Here is a 16889-nt window from a genome sequence, read left to right on the forward strand (position 1 = left end):
GAAGCCCCTGTTCCTCCCACGTTTGTACTCACCGTTGCCACGCTTTCCCCTTTCTGCCTGCCTCCACACCAGGCACTTCCTCACTTCGGGCTCTGTCCCCATCCCCCTGTCTGAGAAGCCACCCCAGCGCTCTGCTGCCTGCCTGTGAGCCTTTGTCTCTTGCAGCCCGCAGGTTCTGGGCAGCCTGCCCCGGGCTGTGGGAGGGGTCCCGATCTGCCTTGTGGGTACCGTGCTGGGGCTTGTTCTCATAGTGGATCACAGGAGCCCCTGGTGGGCCAAGCCGGACCACGCCTGCACAGGGAAGGCCAGGGCTCGAGCTGAGTGGGCTCTATGTTCTGGCGACAGCTGGCAGGGCAAGACAGGGGAAGGCTGTCCGCTTCCACAAGCCACAGTGCGGGCTGCAAGTGCATTGGAGTTAAGTGGGACCTGTGCTCCTATTGCTCCCATTGAGTCCAGGCACCTTTGAAGGGCTGCGCCATCCACTTTCATGTTCCACCTCTGGTTCGTACTCCTCCAAACTTCTGAGTGTCACCTTAGAAAAGCATGATGAAGGCCCTTAACAAAAATGTGGTCATTTACTCCCTCTCCAACTTTTGATTCTGTCACTGCTCTCTATTTCATCTGTAATACTTAAGGCATCGTCGTGTCCTTAGCGAAGTAGGGGCTCCATGTGGACAGGAACCTTGTCTTTCTCTATTGTTCTTTCAGTAGCTGGAGAATGAATGAGTGAAGGAATGAATGAATTACATTTCATGCCTATGGGTCCAGTGCGAGTGCTCTGCGTTCATCAGGTAAGGCCTCCAATTTCTTCTTTTTCAGCTTGCGAGGTGCATTTTGAAAACACCAGGGTGCCCGTCGAAAATGTCCTTGGAGAAGTTGGAGGCGGGTTTAAGGTGCGTCATGAAAGCAGCACCCATGAGGGTTCATGGTGTGGCTTGTTGGCCCCCAGCCCCCTGTCCCATCTCTGCTTGTAGCAGACCAGTGTGTGCTTGCCGGATAACTATGTGTAGTTCTCTGACGGGAAATCAGCAGAATGGAGAAGGAGGCCCCCAGAAGAGGGAGTGTGTGGTTCTTCGAGGCTTCATTTGCCTGAGTAGGGGTAGGATTCCTGTCTCCAGCATGTGGAAGAAACCAGGTCAGTGGGCACGGACGAAGCTCAGGCTTTCTGAGTGCACAACCCTGAGGCACTGCCCGAATTTTTTCCTTGGAGTCAGATTTATTATTTTTTAATGAACTTAAAACTCAGATCACATAAACTTAATAATTTTTAAATGTACACGTGGGTGTTATTTAGTCATTTTGTTGTACAGCTGTGACCATGGTCTAATTCTGGAACATTTCATCACCCCAGAAAGAAATGCCCTATCTTTTCATTTCCCCTTTCCCAGTCTTTGGCAATCGCTGTTTTACTTTCGGTTACTGTGGATTTACCTATTTTTAACATTTCGTGTAAGTGGAATCCACGTGCGACCTTTTGTGTGTCTGGCTTTCACTTAGTGTAATGTTTGTGAGCTTTTTCCATGTTGTAGCTCTTGTCATTCTTTTCTGTAGCTGAATAACATTCCATTGCAGGGACACACCATGTTTGTCCGTTCATAAGCTCATGGGCATTTGGATCGTTTCCACATTGGGACTATTATCAGTAATGCTGCCATGAACATTCATACATAAGTCTTCACGTGAACAGTTGTTCTCAGTCCTTTTGGGTGATACATACCGAGAAGGAGCGTTGCTGGGTCATATGGTGGCTGTATGCTTTTTTGAGGACTGCCAGACTGCTTTCTGTAGCGGCTGCACCATGTTACGTGGCCAGCAGGAGTGTAGGAGGGTCCAGTTTCTCCACACCCTCACCAGTACTTGTTACTGGACATTTTTATTTTATTTTACTTTTATTATTATTTTTTTTAAAGGTTTTATTTATTTATTGGCAGACAGAGATCACAAGTAGGCAGAGAGGCAGGCACAGAGAGAGGAGGAAGCAGGCTCCCCGCTGAGCAAAGAGCCTGATGCGGGGCTTGATCCCAGGACTCTGGGATCATGAGCTGAGCTGAAGGCAGAGGCTTTAACCCACTGAGCTACCCAGGTGCCCCTGGACATTTTTAAAATGACAGCTGTCCCAGAGGGTGTGCAGTGGTATCTCATTGGGGTTTGACTTAGTTTTTCCTGATGAGTGATCAGATTGAGCATCTTTTCAGGTGCTTATAGGCTATTGATACATCTTCTTTAGAGAAATGTATTTTCGAATACTTTGCCTATTTTTTTGAAGCTTATTTATTATTATTTTTCAGTAAACTCTTCCCCCCATGTGAGGTTGAACTCATAACCCCAAAATCAAGAGTCACACACTCCCACTGACTGAGCCACCCAGGTGCCCCCTCCTTTGCCCATTTTTAAGCTGGCTGTTTGTCTTTACTGGTGCCCAGCCCTAATTTACAGGAAACTTGGGCAAGTATCTGCGCTCTGGGGAGCCCCACCCACCTTGCTTGTAAAGCAAGGATCACAGCAGTGCCTTTCTCCCTTCCTGGGTATTATAAGAATCTGATAAATGCGTTCAGCCAGAGCTTCTGGCTGGAGGCTGCTTGATGAATATGGACCAAAGAACCTGAGAGGTGAAAGGACAAAAGGACAAAAAGGGAGCAGTGCCTGCACGGTGGCATGTTTATTATTTGTGTAATCCGGATGTTATATACAGATGAGAGAATTTAGGTGGGAAAAATGAAATTACTTGAAGTGCGATCCCAAGAGAGTTGCTATTCATTGTTTAATTTTGATGCTTATCTTTCTAGACCTTTTAATTAATTAATTAGTTGAAGTAGACTCCACTCCTGCATGGAGCCCCACATGGGCTTGAACCCACAACCCTGAGATCATGACCTGAGCTGAGATCTAGAGTCGGATGCTTAATGAGCTGAGCCACCCAGGTGTCCCTGTCCAGACCTTGTTAAGGGGCGTACATCTCTTAAACGGTAATACTATTTGTGTTATATAGCCTGTATTTTTTCACTCATCAAGAAATCCTAGTACTCTCTTCATGCTAGTAAATGTATACTGCAGAGTATTCTTTGGGTGGTGACAGTATAAGGGATGTCCTCAGGTTCCTAGGGTCAGGCATTTCACACTGGTTTCCCCTCCTTGCTGCTCAGAACTGTATTGCGTGGTGTATCTCTTTGCATGTATCTATGCACACTTGTCTGATTGTTTCCACAGTTTAAACGCCCGGCAGCAGGCTCTCCAGGTCAGAGGGCACAAACATTTTTCGTGGTCAGTGCCCACTGCCAGTTCACATGTGGGGAGTCGGGCTGACTCCTGTATGGGATGCCTCTTGCCCTAGTCCTTCCCACATGTTGGGTGTCCCACAAGTTAGGCATTGAAACTTCTCCCCATTGTGTTAGGTATAAAAATAATTTTTTTTTAAAGATTTTATTTATTTATTTGACAGAGAGAGATCACAAGTAGGCAGAGAGGCAGGCAGAGAGAGAGGAGGAAGCAGGCTCCCTGCCGAGCAGAGAGCCCGATGCGGGACTCGATCTCAGGACCCTGAGATCATGACCTGAGCTGAAGGCAGCGGCCTAACCCACTGAGCCACCCAGGCGCCCTAAAAATAATTTTTTAAAAAATTTATTTGACAGAGATCCCAAGTAGGCAGAGAGGCAGGCAGAGAGAGAGAGAAGGGTAAGCAGGCTCCCTGCTGAGCAGAAAGCCCAATGTCGGGCTCGATCCCAGGACCCTGAGATCACGACCCGAGTCGAAGAAGGCAGAGGCTTTAACCAAGGCACCCCAAAACAGTTGTTTTAATATGCAAATGAAAATAGATCTCCAAAGCTCTTTATTTGTTAGGAGTAGGATTGCTTGACCATGGGCCTTAATGCTAAAAAGTGAGTGATTCTGGAGACCAATCAGAGGCCAGGTGAAGATCACCTAGCTGAAGGAGAAAAGAGCTGCCTCCTCTGGGTAGTCAGAGGTTTAATCGGTAGTCAGACCATGGAGGCGTGGAAGCTGTTGGTGAACTGCCAGGCAGGGGCTGTTGGAAATGTGGATTGCATCTCACTTTTGGCAAAGTGAGGTGTAGAATGCTCTTGTAGAAATGCCAGGAGACGTCTGCGGGAGAGAAGGTGGTAAAGCAGGCAGGTGCCGCATAGACGGGAGGGGAGGCCCCACGGTTGAGGAGGAGGATTGGTAGTTGAGCTCAGGAGCCCTTCTTAAAAAAGGGTGAGATGTTTGATCCTCTGGGAAATGAGATCGTCTCAAATCCTTTTTTCTTTCGAAAAAAAAATTTTTTTTTTTTTTAATGAGGGTAAGAAGAAATTCTTGAAGGGGTTGTGAAATGGATTTCATTCATAAAACCATGAGCCAGCTTTTGCAAGCCCATGTGGGCAGAGGGGATGAGGTGGGAGAATTCATTTGCTCCTCATAGTCCTGGCAGGTCCCAAGACCAGTGCATACCTTCGGCCGGAGACATGGGCAGTCTGAGGTCGAAGCACAGCCCCCAGAGGAGGCAGAGCAGCATCTGGGTGTCACACTGTGGTGGGACATAACCATGCCCACTCTCCCATCCAGCACCCAGGGCTGGGCCTTGGTGCTGTTCCCACATGCCCCAGTCTCCTTGGACTCAGCAGGTGGAATCTGCACTTCCCCCTCCCAGTCGTTGGAGCAGTTGTTTCTAACCTCATAGTGTCTGCTTTGAGATTCTCCCGTTGAGGTTAACAACCGATCATAAATTCGGAATCAGTCGCATGGTTTATCCATCCAAGTCACACATGAGCATTCAGTTAGAAGCTGTAATATACCCTTGGAGTTGAGCTTTTAGGAAAACTCAGAGTCCTTTCTGCCCTCAGCCCCGCTTGTCTTTGAGGCCTCCTAGTTGAGTATCACAGGTGTGGTTGGGGCTTGGCAGGTCACTACTGTGCTTCAGGAGGCTCATGCTGGTGGCAAAGTCTGGGTAGCTTGTAGGGTGTACTCAGCAGGTCTTAATTTCTGCCCCTCTTCTGAGGACTAAGAATTGACTTGTTCTATTGGAATAATGCTACTGCCCAGTTCCTTGATCAGAGGGTGACTCCAAGGATGTTTGTGACTGAGTTACCTTGTTGTGATGTGTTGGCCCCACACCCAGCCTGGTGGGAACTGGCAGGACAATTGACTTTCCCAGATGCTGGCACAGAATTCTCTAGAGACTCGCCTTTTGTCCTCAAGAAACCATTTGGTAAGACAGACAAGCAGTGCTATGGTCTGTCACCTGTGGTCCTCCAGGACCTTTAGGCTTTTCCCAGCACAGCAGGGGTGATCTTAGGGAGTGAGGTCCCAGTGAGCTGCCCCCTTTCTCCCTACAGGTGGCCATGAACATCCTCAACAGTGGGCGGTTCAGCATGGGCAGCACTGTGGCCGGGATGCTCAAGAAATTGATCGGTAGGTAAGTCAGGGACAGGAACCTTTTGTGCCCCAGTCTTGCCCCTGCAGCCCCCACCCCAGCCTGGACACTCTACCGTGTCCTCACACAGGCCGCTGCTGGGCTGGGCCTTCGAACGGACAGACAGCCCAGCTGCAGATTGAGATTTGGACTTTGGTTTAGACCAGAAAATGTGGTCAGTCTGCCCCCAAGTGGTTCATGTTCCTTCTTGACACTCCTCTGATGTACTCACAGAGGCGGCGGGGAGCGGGTGGTCTGTCAGAGGTCAAGAGGGGTTGCTGCTCTGACCACTAGGAACAGAGCTGCTTCACAGACATCTGGGGGTGAGCGAACGCTCAGTGCTGATTCAGGGGGAGACTCAGTGGGTGAGACGTGTAACTCTGGTCTCTCAGCCTCAGGATCTTCCCTTTATGGTTTTTGTTAGCATACCTGAGGCCTGGACTTTTTTTTCAATGAACTTAGAACAGCCTTGTAGGGGTTTTGTTGGGTACAGATGTCATTATCATCTTAGATTTGTGAAAGCGACTGCAGGGAAAGGCATGGGGCCCTGACTTTTGGCAGGGGGGGCTCGTGTCCTGCTCTTGTTTATGAAGTTCCTCAGAGGCCAGGTGGGGACAGGGAGGCTTTGATTTCATCTCTTAGTTCCATTTCATAGATGAGGAGCCTGAGGCTCAGCAAGGGAAAGTGATTTGCCCAAGGCTACTCATCAGCCCAAAAGCTGATCCTGTCAGACTCCAAACTCAGGGCTTGGCTCACTGTGCTGAGCTGTCCTCAAGGCCCTGAAGTGCCCTGGGCCTCTGCTTCCCCATCGGGAAAATGCCTCCGTGCAAGAGCTTCCTGGGGTCTCTCACAGTCGGCCTGCCCCAAAGGATGGCTCTTGAGGAGACTGACTACAGGGGGTGGGGGGCTGGCATTCGCCAGCGGCCATGTTCTCTCAGGTGCCCTCCTGCTTTGGTAATCGATGGCTGTGACAGGTGTGAGCCTGCTCCTCCTGCAGGGGGCCTCTGCCCTCAGTGCCTCACTCACTGCAGCTCTGGCAGCTTCGGCAGCAATGCTGTGAGGTCGGTGGTGGTGGTGGTCGGGGATGGTAGCTGCTTGGCCCGGCCTACCACCTGATAAGAGAAAGTGCCAGATTCAGGCCTGATTCTAGACTCTGTGCTTCTGTTCCTGTCTGCTGCCGTAGGCCCGCCTGAGCAGGAGAGGCCTTGCCTCTGACAAGATGTGCTGGGAAGGGGCAGTGCCGTTTTGAGGGGTATCTGTTCTCAGCAGACCCGTTTCTCCTAGTTCTTGCCTGAGTGTTTGCAGGGCAGTGAGGATAGCCTTGGGAAAGCATTTCAGGATAAAGAGAAAATGGTTCTTTTAATGACTCTGATCTTCTTCAGAAATGACTGCTGCATATGCCTGCACAAGGAAACAGTTCAACAAGAACCTCAGTGAATTTGGACTGATTCAGGTACCGAAGGCTGGGCTTGGTGCTCCTGGGCCTCGAGCCTCCGGACTTCATTTCCTTCTCTGTTGGCTGGCACATCTGGGTCTTACCACATGCAGATTGTTTCCTGATTGTGTTTTTTCCTGAACACCCCAGGAGAAGTTTGCCCTGATGGCTCAGAAGGCTTATGTAATGGAAAGCATGGCCTACCTCACTGCGGGGATGCTGGACCAACCGGGGTTTCCCGACTGCTCCATCGAGGCTGCAATGGTGAAGGTAATCCCTGCCCAGCCTGAGAGACCCAGAATAGCTCTTTAGCTGCAGCCTTTCAGACCTTGTGTTCCCTGCCACCTTCCTCTTCTTGTTCACTTATAGGTCAGTTTATCATTGATCCAGTATTTATGACATCCCCACTGTGTGCCAGGCATAGCCCTAGGACGCATCTGGGGAAGCCAGCATGGCACAGGAGAAACAGCAAAGAACAGTGCCCATTTGAGTGCATTTATAGGACAGGACAGTGTCTCCCCAGCACAGTTTGTGCCAAGTTGTCACCAGTTGATAACAGATGGAGAAAATACAGGCCATGTGTTACAATTTCCCATCAGTACACAGCAGCGGCCGAGCTTTCGTGGGAAGGACTTTTACTGTGGATGGACAGCCTTCCACTTTTGTATGTCCCCTGCAGCCAGGTGTGGGCCCAAGCAGTTCTTGCACGGAGGAGCGAGCTGTGGGTGATTGGGGCTGGGTGGGCAGGGTCAGCCCTCCCGGAGAGGGAGTCTGAGATGGGTTTTAAAAGGACAGGAGTTGGTGCACCTGGGTGGCTCAGGGGGTTAAAGCCTCTGCCTTCGGCTCGGGTCATGATCCTGGGGTCCTAGGATCGAGCTCCACATCGGGCTTTCTGTTCAGCAGGGAGCCTGCTTCCTCTTCTCTGTCTGCCTCACCACCTACTTGTGATCTCTGTCAAATAAATAAAATCTTTTAAAAAAAAAAGACAGGAGTTTCCTCCGTGTGGCAAGTATGGAGTGGGCCCCTCTACCCCAAGAAAGCCTCAGATGTAGGAAGAGTCTCAAAGGGGCGCAGATAGGGAGCCACGGCTGGTCCCTGTGGAAGGAAAAAAAGGACCTGCCCTAGTCCACCCCATGAGACTATGACAGGGCAGCTGGGTTAGTCTGGGTTAGTCTCACCCTGGAGCCAGCCTCCCACGCCGAGCCTCCCACTCCCTGCCCAGCCACCCTGCCCTGGCTGCCCCCCTTGTGGAAGGCACTCAGCACCGCTGGCCCCATGCTAACCGTGTCTTGGCCCCGGGGCAGGTGTTCAGCTCAGAGGGTGCCTGGCAGTGCGTGAGCGAAGCCCTGCAGATCCTCGGGGGCTCGGGCTACATGAGGGACTACCCGTATGAGCGCCTGCTGCGGGACAGCCGAATCCTGCTCATCTTCGAGGTGAGCCCGCCAACCCCCTTCCAAGCGCGCTTATCTGTCCTCCTCACACCTCACCTCCCAGGATGGAGGGGAGGCCTGAGGGGCCAAGTGAGCGCCCTTCCCACTGAGCCTGCGCTTCTGGTGGTGGGACAAGCAGAGGTCTCATGGGAGGCCCGGCTGTGCCTCCAGGGCTCACTCTGGGTTTGGCTTTCCTCTTCAGGATACTGAGGCAATTCAGCAGCGTCCCCTCCACAGGCTTCCCCAGCCTGGACACCTCCCTCTGTAATCGCTGCCACCCTTCGTGGGCCTTCACAGGCCTAAAGAGGAGTTCAGTGCGGGGGGCAGACCCTGGGTGGGGTAAGAAAAGGGGGTTGGGGCCACAGAGAAGCCTTTGAGGAGCTTGGGGTCAAAGGTTAAATGGCCTGCGTGGAGAATATCTGCACAGTGAGGGCCTGAGGGGCACCTCCCCTGACAGTGGGCTGGAGTCTCAGGAAGCAAGTGCTCTTGGCCCTCGGGGGCGGAAACAACAGTGGCCTGGCCCAGGGGAAGGTAGTTTGGGCCAAGGACAGGGAAGTGGAATGTTCCAGGCCCAGATAGGGCCTTATCTGCCGGCACTGGGTAGAACAAGCAAGTTTTTGTGGCAGCAGTGGCTGGTCCTGGTAGGGGGGAGCTGGGGCAGGTTGTAGGAGAGTTGATGGGGTGGGGGCAGAGGGTAGATGAGAAGGGGAGACAAGCAGCCAGGCTGTGGAAGTCCCTGACCGATAAGCAGAAGAATTTGGATTTTCCTATGCAGGCACTGGAAGCCATCAGAGCAGGGCATGACTTGAATGATTTGCCATTCTGGGAAATTCCCCAGGGCTGATGTTGGGGTGTGCATTTTGCAGAGGCCAGGTGCCTGCAGCAGAAAAGAGGGGTTGACTTCAGAGGCTGTGGTGAGATGGATAGAGTGTTAGGATGGTCGTAGGGAGTACAAGAGTTAGACCCGTAGACACGGCTTGGAGCCTGAGTAGCGGGATGGTTTCTGAAGAGCACCTTCAGACAGCCTGCAGGTGGGGCCTGGCTCCCCAGCTGGGGTAAGGCCTCATGGCTGCTCTCACTCCTGGCATGCCCAGCCCCCCCCCCCAACCCCCAGCATCCCAACCCTGCAGTCCTCTTAGAGGCCTGACAGGATGTGATGTGACCAGCCTGAGGGCACAAAGGGGACTTTCCCAAGGGGATGGGGGATGTGTTGTGTCCCTGCTGCCCCAGAACTGCTGCTTCTGAGTCCCTTTCCCCTCAGCCCTGTTGAATTTGGTCCTGACCAGGATGGGGGAGGGGACGGGGGGGGGGCACAGAAGCTTTGAGGGCCATAGAGCCCTTTGTTTGAAACACATGCTCTGGGCTGGAGACTATGCAGGACAGGGCCCACCTTAGCCTGCAGGCCTCCAAGCTCTTCTCTCCCATGGGAGGCCCCTTCCCCTCAGCCTGGTTGAATTTGGTCCTGACCGGGGATGGGGGGTTTGGGGGTAATCCCAGGTGGTGAGCCGTGTTCGCAGGGACAGCAGCTAGAAGAGGTGGCCCTCTGGGTATGGCTGCATGGCACTGGGGAGCAGCCAGCTCTCGTCCTCCACAGCCAGTGGCTTCCCTGAGGAATATAATGGCACCCACCCAGCATTTGCTGCACCTGGGCACCGGCACCCCTCCCTCCCGAGGAAGGTGGTTTCTCCCATCGTAAAGAAGCCAGAGTGGAGGCTTACAGAAAGGAAGGACTCCTGTATCACTGTCAGAGAGAGGTGGTAGATCCTGAGGGAGGCCACAGCTGTCTGGCCAGGCCCCTGCTTGTCCCCGTGGGGTGGTTGCCAGTGTGCTGCTGTCACCCTCTGGTCACAGCCCTGCTCCCAGGGTCACGCTGCTTCCAGCGTAGCAGCTTCCGTGGCACTGCTGAGGGGGCAGTGGGGTGGCCTAGCCAGCTGCATGCACAGCACATACAAGGCCATCCCAGTGGGGCCAACATGACTTATCTTCTGGCCACAGGGAACCAACGAGATTCTCCGGATGTACATTGCCCTGACAGGCCTGCAGCACGCCGGCCGCATCCTGACTGCAAGGATCAAGTAGGTGCCAGCCCCGCCAGCCACTCCTCAGGTTCCCTCTGCCCATCAGAGGTCCATCCTGGGGCAGCAAGGGCAGGGTGCTGCCCTGTCCTGGGATGGGCATCATGGAGCCATGCAGTGCTCAGCTCAGTCAGAGGCTGCCTAAAGGGAGGGAAAGAGACGGGAGCCTTAAAAGCCAGGCTCCAGAGCTTGGCCTTCACCTGCAGGTGATCAGAGGGGCCAGCTGCCTCAGGAAGCCCTCACTGCTCTCCTCCCCTGGCGGCTCCCATCACCCATGCTGCAGGGAGCTTTGTTTTCAGAACCTAAGGAATGAGAGCTGTCCCTCCAACAGGTGCTGGGCTCCAGGGCTACCAACCACAAGACCACTTTTCTTCTTGCACTCTCTTGCTCCGCTTGACTCCCATCATGGGGCTGGAGCAATTAGAAATCACTGCTGGCACCTGGTATGGGTTGCTCAGGGCATTTTTGCAGACTCCTTAACCCTGGAGCACCACCGGGGTGGGGATGGAGGGGGCTGGCTATGACTGTTGCTTGTGGAGAGCGCTCTGTGTGGCTCTACCTCAGAGACCAGCTGTTCTCTGACGGAGGTGGTGGGGTGGTCTCAGGCATCCAGCAGGCCCAGGGCCAGGTGAGACAACACCTAGGTCCTGAGTTGGTCCCTTTAATGCCTTGGACAGTCAGAGGGAACAGGTGCTAAGAGGAACGCTGTTGGTGGGCAGTGGGAACCAGCAGCGGGGCCTGAATTCATGGGGCCATGGGCTTTCTACAGCGAGCTTAAACGGGGCAACGTGACCACTGTCATTGAGACCGTCGGCCGAAGGCTGCGAGACTCCCTGGGCCGAACCGTGGATCTGGGGTTGACAGGGAAGCTGGGAGCGGTGCACCCCAGTGTCGCAGTGAGTGGGGACAGGTGGCATTACCTCCCTGCCCCTGTGTGGGTATCCCCTTCTAGAGGGCTGTGACCAGGGCATTGGGGAGGATGGTCCAGCCTAAAAACAGAGCCTGGACCCCAGAGCCCCAGCCGGGTGGGATGGGCACCACAGGGAAGTAGCACTAAGTGGTCTTTCCCCCTGGCATACCAGGACAGTGCCAACAAGCTCGAGGAGAACGTGTATTACTTCGGCCGCACTGTAGAGACATTGCTACTCCGCTTTGGCAAGGTACCCCGGCCCCTGCCACATCTGGGGATGGCTGGCCCTCCAACTTTGGGGTCAGGGAGATGGGGTGTTTTGCCAAGTGTCCACCTTCGGGACCAGGCTTAGAGATCTTGGTCACTGTGGAGGGGTGGGGTGGAACTGCCCGACCCCGGGGCCACTTGGGTGGTGCCTTTTGAGTAAAAGGAGGTTCCTTGCAGTAGGGAGGGCAGCCCCATCTGGGCCCAGATCTAGGGCCCCGCTCTGTGAGGCTGTTGCTGCTGAGGGTGACATGAAGCACAGTAAGCAACAGCCTGTGGCCTCAGCCAGGTTTCTGGGACCTGGTCTTGGCTTGACCCATGCCCGAATCTAGACAGAAGGGAAAACAGGCAGCCAGCAAGCCCCCTCTCACCACCCAAAGGGAGAGGCAGTGTTAGATTCCTTTATGGAGGCATGAAGTGAGTCTTAGAGATGGCTGAAGCTGTGCCCGGGGAGTGAGGTCCTAGGTTGTGAGTTTCCCCGTGGGCTCTGTGTTCACAGACCATCGTGGAGGAGCAGATGGTCCTGAAACGGGTAGCCAACATCCTCATCAATCTGTATGGCATGACGGCTGTGCTGTCGAGGGCCAGCCGCTCCATCCGAGTGGGGATCCGCAACCACGACCACGAGGTGAGCCTTTCGTGCCAGCTTTGTCCTCTGAACTTTAATGAGGCCTGTGGTTGAGGGAGGGGGTCAGTGGGCGGCATGGCCCAGTCGGGACAAGGAACTGGGCAAGTCAAAGGCCTCAACCCAGGCATGGGCCCAGGAGGCCGGTGGGTTTGCTGAGTTGTGGCCATGGCCAGCACTGGTGGTCCGTTCCAATGAGAAGGTCTGTGCTACTCAGGACACAGGGCTACTCGCTTTTGTCTTTCTGCCTGCAGGAAGAGGGATAGGTGAGTAATGGGATCCCAGAGTTTGTGCCCTCACCCCATCTGCCTTCCTTACCCTCAGTGGCTGGATGCAGTCACTGAGTGCCTCCTGTGTGCTGGATCTTGACATGCATTGTCCCACAACAGCCTGTGGGCACTGGGATTACGTTGGCCTTCCTGCGTAGAGGAGCCTGAGGCTCACAAATGTTGAATAATTTGCTTTTGGGGATAGAGCTGGTTGATTCAGGGATGGAATTAGAACCCAAGATTCTGATTCCTGCGCCAGGCCTTTTGACCTTGGCCAAGCTGCTGAGTTGGGCTGAATTTCTCACACACCAGGGAGGGGGTGCCCTAGGTCATCATCTTCAACCTTGGTTCTGACAGGTTCTGCTGGCCAACATCTTCTGTGCAGAAGCTTATTACCAGAATCTCTTCACCCTGTCCCAGCTAGACAAGTGTAAGTAGTGTGGCCTTGCGGGGGTTAGTGGGGTAGCGCTGAGTGCAGGTGACTGTTGACGGCCAGGCTCCTAGGACCTGCCTGCTGCTCACAAACCTCTCCCTTGAGTGAGGGCTAGTAAGGTCAGGTTCACCTGCAGGATGGCTTGCCAGACAGTAACAAGTTACCTGCAGATGAAGACTGTCAGAGCCCACAGGCATGGCCCAGCCTGCCTGACCTGAATCTGGCAGCTGCCCTCCTAGCAGATAGCCCAGGCTTTGGCTCTAGTCCGTGCAGGGGCTTGGCTCCTGGGGCTGTTTGTACCGTAGTCACTTCGCCATGTCTGAAAACGTCCGGCTCGGATTCTTCTGACCTTTACAGTCGTTTTGGCCTCAGGGCTCCGTGTCCTGTGTCCCCTGCTGTAGAGTGCAGCCGTGTTGCCAAGTGATGGGAGGAGAGGAGCACATAATTCTGTGCAGCTTCTGGCTCCGGGTGCTGGCGTGTGTTGGTCTGTGCTGTGGCGGGGAGACGGGGTTGCTCCTCTCGTAGGCTTGACTGTCAAGAAGGTCCTTCTCCAGGCCCTGCTCCCACAGGATCCAGAGCTTTTAGGGGTTAACACGATGAGCCCTTCGTTTTCCAGGATGAAGCCCTAGCCCTGTTTCTCCCCGCAGCCAGAATCACTTCCTGGGGCTGTGGAAGTGGAGAGTTACCTTCAGGGTTTCTTCACAGTGGGTTGGGCTTTTTCTTTTCTTTTTTTCTTTTTCCTTTTTTTTTTTTTTAAAGCAGCAGCAGCCCCAGCAATATTTGTTCTCACAAACCTATTTTTTTCTTTTTCTCCCAGATTCTCCAGAAAATCTAGATGAGCAGATTAAGAAGGTGTCCCAGCAGGTCCTAGAGAAGCAGGCCTACATTTGTGCCCACCCTCTGGACAGGACATCCTGAAGCAAACCAACAGTGTTCCCTGCTGCCCCCAAGCCATGGCCCATCGATGGACAACTTTCTCCGGCAGATGGAGCACTGGGGTTTTTTCTCCCCCATGTATACCAGAGGGGCCTTCTGACCTGAGGGGTACCTCTTTAGGCTTTGCCCTGGGGGCACTGCTGTTTGACCTGGTCCCAGGTTCTGAAGAGACAGAGCAAAGAGAGAACGCAGTTGGTGACATCTGGGATTTGAGGGGCTTCCGCTAGTTTCAGAGACGTCACAGTGGTGACGGGCTTGTGGCACTGGCTCTGTGGGAGGAGTTTGGCAGGGACCTGTTTGAGGCATGGAGAGCTGCTTCTGCTAGGCCGCACGTTCTTCTTGTGGACTGTGTATTCTCCAAGAAACCGCCTACAAACTGTAGGTGGAACAGATGTACTTAATAACAAAAGATATAAAAATGCACGGTTTGTGTTTACCCTTCTAGCCTTTGTGCTGTACTGATCCTGTTTTTCCTCAGAACCCTGAGGCCCTCCCTCTAGTGATGGCCTCCAGTGCGTTCTGTCCTCACCCCGCAGGAAGAGGGGCCCTGAATGCTGAGGACCACATGCCCAGGCCAGGCCACAGTGTCCTGGGGATTACTGAGCACGTCTCTGGTCTTTCTTAGGCGATGGGTACAAATTACATGGTCTGGTATAGCATATGCTCTTTCCTGCCTGGGGCCTTTCTCTGCACAGCCTGTACAGAGCTTGGCCTCCACTCCTGAAAGGGGGGACAATGCAGAATCTTGAGGGATGCTAATAGGCCTTTGCATTTTTCTGGACTCCTTTCTGCTCTTGCTTGCCAGATACAGTGGGTCCCAGTGTGCTCACGCAGGCAAGCTTGGAGCTTTTGTCTGGATTTGGGGCCGTTTGGGGCTCCCGAAAACCCACCACAGATGTTGTCTTGAGGTGGGAGGAGAAGGCCAGACTCTTTCCTTTCCCTTTAAGTACAGTCTGTCTGGTGCGCAGACACCTCAGCTGGCCTCGGCACTTTGCCAGGGACTGGATAACTGATCTTCAAAAGGTAAAAGTTGACAAATCTTATGACATCAGAGCTAACCTTCTTAAGTATTTTGTTGGCGAGAAGAGTACGAATCTGGGACGGTACGGGGACTGGAGGATGCACAGAGTGCCTTTGCCAAGGAAACTTGGGAAGCAGCTGTCTAGCCCCCACATCCTGGGAAAGGGGACTTCGCCATAGGCCCTGTGGCATGGGCATGCTTGTCAGCAGCTGGTTTTCTCTTCATCTAGCCGAGTTTCAAAGGCTGAGACCCCTCGTTCGCATCTTGTTTCCCAGCTGCCATTTTTGAGTTTTCTTTATAAGCATGGTGGGGAGGAGAGGCCCCGGCTGCCAGACGTGCCCAGGGAGCGCGGGCTGGGAAGGCCTGCAGGGAGCCCGGCGGCAGCACTCGGGCCAAGGAGGCAAGCCTGGCATTGCTAGGCAGGGCCACCCCAACAGGTAACAGGAGAGCTTCAGCAGCCCCAGAGCCCAGAGCCTGTTCTGAAGGGAGGCAGCAAGGGCCAGATGGAGCAGGGGGGACAAATTTCAGCAGCTTGTCGGCATTTCCTCCTGCTTCGTGGAGCTGTTAGCAACCTCGGTGGTTGGGGGAGGAAGGAGATCCATTTGTTTATCTGCTCTGGCTTTCAGGGAATGGTTTCTCTGGCAAACCTTGTCACTAAATTCTTTGTCCCTGAATGAAGTTTCTGGTAACCAGCAAATTTGGGTTCTCTATCAACCTATAAATGGAGACCCATCTTTATAAACAGAAGGCTAAAGGGACCCATGCTTCTAGACTCCCTTCCTCTCTCACACACAGGGCGATGGCAACATCATGGAGCAGGAAGGGAGTCAGAAGGTCCCAGAGGTGCCCAGAGCCTCTGCCCCAGTTGCTGGCCAGGCATCTAGACGTCTTGCCTGTTGAGGCCCAGAAAGCCCTTAGACCGATTTCCCCACTTACATGTTTTATAGCTAAGAAGCCAGGTCCAGAGGGGCCCCCTCGCTGGCTCAGTTGGGTAAGTGGCTGGGCTCTTGATTATGGCTCAGGCCCCAGGTTTGGGCCCTGTGTCAGACTCCGCACTCAGAGAGGCATCGGCTGGAAGATTCTCTCTCTCCCTCTGCCCTGCCCCCACTTGCACATGGCACTCTCTGAGCATCTGCTGTGGTGCCGGAGACCAGGAGCAGTGAAGGGACTCATTGTCACACAACAAGTTAGTACTGCAGCTCCAGCTAGAATCCAGGGCTCCTGAGTCAGCCTAGCACATTAATGCCTTCCCCGTTCTGACTCAACTTCCTAGCTTTAGCGAAAATGAAAAAGCCAAGACGCCAAGCAGCAGAGACCCTGACTGCCCTCATCAGGAGGCTCCATCTTGCAGAGGCCTCTGTTACCTGTCGCAGGTCTCGGCACTGGAGGAGGGGGCAGCTCCAGGAAAGGTGGGGGCTGCCTATACAGGTCGAAGTCCTGGTGGCGCCGGTCCCAGCCCCACCGCTCTCGATCCAGCATGGTAGCAAACCCGGCATTTTCCCTCCACTCCTACACAGAGAACACCACAGTAAGTAAGGAGGGAGGTCCCCGCGGACACTCCACCTGAGCTCCCACTCTGCCCCGTGGACCTCTTTTAGCTCTGGGACGGTGCCAACGGGCGGCAGCCTCAGGTGACAGTCGCTTTCCGGGCTTCTGTGAAGACCTGTCAGTTGGAATCCATTGGCTGTGAGCCAGGCCTGGCGGGATCTCTTCTTGGCATTCTTCTCCTCCTCCTCAGAGTCCTGAGGTTCCACCATGGCCGAGAGGTACTTCTGGGAGTACGTGAATCTCTTCTTTGGCTCCTGCAAATGAGGGGCAGACAAGAAGAGGGAAGGGCTGGTAGCAGCCACCGCTGGTGTGGACAGGCCCTCCAGTCTCCAAGCAAACACTGGAAACGGTGGCACGTGGAGCGGAATGACAGTTCCTGACCGCATAACCAGACCGCTCAGAATAACTGAACTGGGGGGTCATGTTCGTGTTCTCTTCAACAGAGCAGCCGTTCTCCAGAGCTAATGTGTTAGAAGCCTAAGCTGAGGTATTTCCTTTGGGGTGACAGCAACGAGCTGCTTTCTAGAGGTAGGGGCCTT

The 16889-nt window shown here is 53.9% G+C and overlaps 2 protein-coding genes across 6 annotated transcripts in view; one reads left to right on the forward strand and one right to left on the reverse strand.

Moving 5' to 3' along the window:
* Positions 1-14225, forward strand: part of ACAD9 (acyl-CoA dehydrogenase family member 9) — a 41035-nt gene extending 26810 nt beyond the window's left edge. Inside the window, exons 8-18 of the mRNA XM_004738621.3 lie at positions 820-893; positions 5328-5403; positions 6787-6857; positions 6990-7109; positions 8144-8272; positions 10265-10344; positions 11114-11240; positions 11427-11504; positions 12018-12146; positions 12770-12842; positions 13663-14225. Coding sequence (XP_004738678.1) covers positions 820-893; positions 5328-5403; positions 6787-6857; positions 6990-7109; positions 8144-8272; positions 10265-10344; positions 11114-11240; positions 11427-11504; positions 12018-12146; positions 12770-12842; positions 13663-13763 — 1058 coding nt within the window. The 3' untranslated portion in view covers positions 13764-14225. The remainder of the gene's footprint in view (positions 1-819; positions 894-5327; positions 5404-6786; positions 6858-6989; positions 7110-8143; positions 8273-10264; positions 10345-11113; positions 11241-11426; positions 11505-12017; positions 12147-12769; positions 12843-13662) is intronic.
* CFAP92 (cilia and flagella associated protein 92 (putative)) overlaps positions 12154-16889 on the reverse strand; it is a 66522-nt gene continuing 61786 nt past the window's right edge. For 4 of the 5 annotated variants that reach the window (XM_045063381.1, XM_045063379.1, XM_045063380.1 and 1 more), the window contains 3 exons: positions 16392-16604; positions 16167-16311; positions 12154-12391 (listed from right to left, as the gene is read on the reverse strand). In XM_045063381.1, coding sequence (XP_044919316.1) covers positions 12357-12391; positions 16167-16311; positions 16392-16604 — 393 coding nt within the window. In that variant the 3' untranslated portion in view covers positions 12154-12356. Of the gene's footprint in view, positions 12392-16166; positions 16312-16391; positions 16605-16889 lie in introns of those variants that run through there. The other variant, XR_006601572.1, reaches the window with a different exon arrangement.

The sequence above is a fragment of the Mustela putorius genome, unplaced genomic scaffold (genome assembly GCF_011764305.1).
Source record: "Mustela putorius furo isolate JIRA1106 unplaced genomic scaffold, ASM1176430v1.1 tig00003850_pilon_pilon_pilon, whole genome shotgun sequence".
Taxonomy (NCBI): domain Eukaryota; kingdom Metazoa; phylum Chordata; class Mammalia; order Carnivora; family Mustelidae; genus Mustela; species Mustela putorius.